Genomic DNA, 4835 nt, shown 5'->3' with positions numbered 1-4835 from the left:
GGGTTCAAATGCCTGCTGTATTGAGAGAGCAAACTAGGTAGGCGCCTGGGGGTAGGTTCATAGCCTGTCACGGGGCAGGAGAGAGAGGCTCTCTTGGAGCCCTTTCCAACCCTTCAGCTCTGAGATGCTGTGAGGAGCGGGATGCCCAGAGAAGTGCTTTGTGTGCTCCCTGTTCCTTAGCAGTGCACAGCAGTTATCCTCCCATACCTCCCCAAGGATGTGTGCTGACACAGTAATTATTACTGCTGTCCTCCCATCGGGAGAATACCCCAGTCCATGTAGGATCTGGCAGGATTAACTCATCCCCCAACAGTGTTGCTCATGGCAACAAGGCAATCATATTTCCTCAATCCATTGGACAGGCTGTGCTTTCTTTGAGACAAATAATTTTCTTCCCTTTAATCGTCTGTAGAGTTCATGCTGACTAATTCCAGATTTCCTGTGACAGTATAGGGTCTGAAAAGGGAACATGAACAAACCCAAGGCAGCTTTTGGGAACAGAGCAGAGGGCATTTAATGGGAACTTGGCGTAAATGTGTGCAATTTTATAGCATCATTATATTTATAGATAGATAACTAGCCCTATTCATTCTGATCCTATATCAGTACTCGGAGCATATCTCCTTCCACTAGCGAGCCAAACAGCCAGGAACTGGTACAATCATGGTCTCTCAAGGATTTTAGTGCCAAGTGTAGCCCTCATAACCATCTGCACCCTTGGACCGACAAGCTGGATGCCGTAACAGGGCTAAGCACTCAGTATGGGTGACGGGCAACAGGATCAGTGACTTCTCCTCACTGTTTAAAGGATGGATAGCACTGCAGCTGGCGTACAAGTGATGTTGCGTGTTGAGGCAACACAACAGCAAGCAGTCAGATAAACTTGTTTTAGGGCAGTGACTTCCCCTAGCTGAGAGATACATGAGCAACTCGAGGGGATTTTAATTGCTAATTGAGTGGATGACGCATCTCAGGTACATATACAGTCCCATTATCACAGTGCCCCTTTTCCCTCTGTAGAACGGAGTACAAAGCTTATCGTATTCTGTATTGAAACAACCTAAGAGTCTCAGTTACCAAGTAACTGGTTATTTTTATTTCTTGTTTTATGTGACAGATAAAGCAATATTACTTGCCCCAGCCAGACCTCCTGCCTCCACTGAAACTTGAGGGATGTATTATGGCGCACGGAGATCAAATCTTTCTGCAAGAACCACTGGTAAGAGCTATATTGGCTGCCCACAGCTGCAAGATCATCTGTTCCATAGCATTTTAGTTGTGCTGCTACATGAGCTGAATACCTTGTGTTTCTTCAGCTGCTTCTAGCCCGAAGCAATTCTTTTAATGACAGTAGAGCTGGGCATCTCACCCCTGCCTCAGGCTATCTATTAGAGCTCTGTTAGCAAAGTGGTTTGGGGAACGTGTGTGAAAAATGCTCTAGGAACAGCATAGTTCTGTTATCCTCTATTGAGCTCACTCTGTTGCTTTTTCTTCCAACTTAATACGCATAAAATAGTCATTCAGTGTGTGTGTAGCAGGGGGAGGAATCTTACCTTTGGTTGAGCTCTTACCTCCAACAATATCAAAATGATTCGTTGGATTTCTGAAGGAAGGAACTCCAGTTCATCACTTTGCTTTCCCCTGCGGAAGCTTCCATGCTGTGCTGCAGTCACACACCCAGGCAGGGAGCAGACACCACAGCTAGAGCAAGAGCCCTTCTGGAAATCGCCTTTCCCTCTCCTTCAGCCCTTGAGGTAGCTGGTTTGAGGGAGCAGGACGTGTGAAGTCTTTACTTCCCATACAGGCAAGCTCAGGCAGCTGATTGTCTGAAGCTAGAACTGGGTAGCTGTGTGTAGGATTACAGATCCCACTCATTCTGGGAATGAGATGTATTCTTGAGACTCACATGAACCTCTGAAGGCAGCTGCAGCTCTTCGCCTCCAACTGAAATAGCCTGTGTCCGCTTTGGCCAGTGACCTCCGGCTAGGAGGCTGAGTGTGAGTGCGTGGCTGCTTCCTTCAGGCCCACCTGCTTTGCTGCATCCAGCACTGTCTTGCCTGGTATAAGAGCGCTGTGCGTCTGTGCCAAGGAGCTGAAGATGACGAGGAGGAGGAGGATGTGGGTTTTGAGCAAAACTTTGAAGAAATGCTAGAATCTGTCACACGACGAATGATCAAGAGCGAGTTGGAAGACTTTGAACTGGTAAATCGGATTTTCAGTTTGATTCAGCCTTCAGGAAGAAGGCAGTGAGTTCTTGTCAGGTTTTGAAAAGACTTTTTGCTTGTTTCCTTTACCTCGCAGGATAAGTCGGCAGACTTTTCTCTGTCTTCTGGTGTTGGTATAAAGAATAACATCTATGCCCTTCAGGTGATGGGAATTTGTGAGGTCCTGATTGAGTACAATTTCAACACAGGGAATTTCAGGTAAAACATCAACTCTTACCCTCCAGCAGTATCTGTGCTATACTGTGCCTTGCTTTTTGGAGTACAGACTCACTGCAAGCACAGGATAATGGTGCCAACGCAGAATCAGAATGATGTTTTCCGAGTGCGAGTGCCTCGTGGCACAGGCATTCACAGAACCTTGGGGAGCATCTTCCTTTTGAATGTCATCTGTTGTGGGAGATGTGATGTGACATTTTGTAGAAGAGTGGGTCAAGGAGGAATGGATGTGGTATATGCTGTTAAGGAGGTGAGATGTCATGAGTCAAGGTTTTATCATTTAGAAAGTGTCATCGTGTAATTTGGCAACTGAAACTTCAAATGGGAAACTGTAAGACTGGATTTTCTCTTTCTGCTACTTCATTGCAGTAAAAACAAGTTTGAGGATGTCCTAGGCCTGTTCACATGTTACAACAAACTCTCTGAAATCCTGAAGGAGAAAGCTGGAAAGAACAAATCTCCCTTGGGCAACAAAACTGCAAGGAGCTTCCTGTCCATGGGTTTTGTATCTACTCTGCTCACAGCTCTGTTCAGGTGAGAAGCTGTCGCACATGAAGGAGCTTTTAAGGCCTGTTCACAAGCTGCTTTTGTGGTGTCTGCGTGCTGGCTGTCTTGTGCACTGTGTACACGGTACAGCATTTTTGTTTCTGTACAAAGCATGTGTGGTAACAGCACATGTTGTCTGGAGAGCATCGGAGTCCAGGCAGGAGCCATAGCTGTGCACTCTGGTGTTGACAGACCAGCTTTCCTGCACCTTGTTTATGACTTGGAAGACCTCAGAGAGTCTCTGCTCTTCCAGCTGTGGGCCATCCCCCAGACAACAGTCTCCAGCGTTTGAGCTCCAGTCCCCTGTGGATCAGAGCCAGACATCAACCCAAACCATGTCTGTTAGTGCATTTAGAAAGGCTGGTGGAGCTCTTTCCTCAGTGTTCACTACAAGCTACCAAAACAGGGTCTTTTCCACCCTGAATCCAGCTAATGATTTTATTTGTAAATGCACGTTGAGATTTTGGATCTGGTAGGCCAGCCCCTGGTTTTCCAGTGCATCCTCAGTTCTCTGACAGTGCTCTCGATTCTTCAGGGACAATGCCCAAAGCCATGAGGAGAGCCTGGCAGTTCTGCGCTCCAGCATGGAGTTCCTGCGCTATGCTGTCAGCGTAGCTCTGCAGAAGGTACAGCAGCTGGAGGAGTCGGGACAAACTGATGGACCAGATGGACAAAATCCTGAGAAGATGTTTCAGAACCTCTGCAAAATCACAGAGTGAGTCACTGTGGCACGTGAAGACATCAGCCCTAAAATGAGGCGATGCGTTTTGGGAATTTTTGATTCTCAGATAGGGTTTTGAAAGAAGAATGCAATCTATAACTGTTTCGAACGGTTATTATTACTGGGTTGAGATCGCTGCCTTTCTTTGCTCGTGAGAAATCAAGTGGAGGCACTACAGTTTCTGTGCCAGTGAGTGATACAGCTCCAATAACAGTACTTGGCCTGGAAGAACCAAATGCCACCAAACTTGTTTTCAGCCTCTTTCTGACTTCTGACTGATTAAAAACTCACTGTGACAGAGCAGGTAGGGTTCACTTCTAGCTACAGTATAAAACAGAGTAAGATGCACACAAGCTTTACAAAACTTTGTAAAGTCCTTGTTCAGGACTTTTTCAAGATGCTTGAAAACATTCATGCATCTAATCCTTTGGAAATCCAAGAATGTTAGCCATGTAAATGTCTTCTGGGATTTAGGTCATATCTGCATGGGGTCTTTTTGGATCCCAGTCAGTATAAAGCACAAAATGCAAATTACCCCTGCAATGAATAATGCCGGTTTTGTGTCTCGCCCCAAATAATAGAGGCTCTTTTTGTTGCAGTCATTAGGACTACATGTGAGCTACACGTTTTGCGTGATTGGACATTGAGATAGAATAAGATTGTCTGTGCAGGCAACAGAACTAATGAGAAGAAAGGAGAGGGGGGAAAAAAAGAGAAGCGGGCTTAGGGGAGCAGGAAAAAGATGTTTGCCTACAAACAGAGAAGTCTCCTTTGGGCCAAACAATTTTGCTTTCTTCAAAGCTTTTAACTTTGCTTTGTCTGCCTTTACTTTTCTGTTTTTAGTTACATAGAGCCCTATAGTGGTATCTGACATTTCACAGATCAAACTGCCAAGAGAAAAGTTCTTTTTGTCACTGACAGATTTGATGCTGGTGGTCAGTGTTTGGGTAGCCTGAGACAGAAGGAAAGCTGGGTGGAAGAAATGAATGTATAAAGATGGACTTCAAAGGTCCCTTAGGAAGGTCCCTAAGCCCAAGGAAAGAATTAAATTATTTACATGTGCAGAAAGAATGCAGTAGCTGTTTTGCTGACACTGAAACAAAATCTTCTTAAAAACTCTCTTTCCT

The 4835-nt window shown here is 45.4% G+C and overlaps 1 protein-coding gene across 1 annotated transcript in view; it reads left to right on the top strand.

Moving 5' to 3' along the window:
• The window catches only part of FANCI (Fanconi anemia, complementation group I), a gene marked incomplete at its 5' end in the record, with an annotated part of 18866 nt that overhangs the window by 5457 nt on the left and 8574 nt on the right, over positions 1 to 4835 (top strand). The window contains 5 exons of the mRNA XM_010154416.1: positions 1118 to 1219; positions 2023 to 2202; positions 2302 to 2423; positions 2811 to 2975; positions 3523 to 3702. Coding sequence (XP_010152718.1) covers positions 1118 to 1219; positions 2023 to 2202; positions 2302 to 2423; positions 2811 to 2975; positions 3523 to 3702 — 749 coding nt within the window. The remainder of the gene's footprint in view (positions 1 to 1117; positions 1220 to 2022; positions 2203 to 2301; positions 2424 to 2810; positions 2976 to 3522; positions 3703 to 4835) is intronic.

This window comes from Eurypyga helias, unplaced genomic scaffold (assembly GCF_000690775.1).
Source record: "Eurypyga helias isolate BGI_N326 unplaced genomic scaffold, ASM69077v1 scaffold13236, whole genome shotgun sequence".
Taxonomy (NCBI): Eukaryota; Metazoa; Chordata; class Aves; order Eurypygiformes; family Eurypygidae; genus Eurypyga; species Eurypyga helias.
The sequence above is the reverse complement of the archived record's forward strand: the minus strand, read 5'-3'. Positions and strand labels throughout refer to the sequence as shown.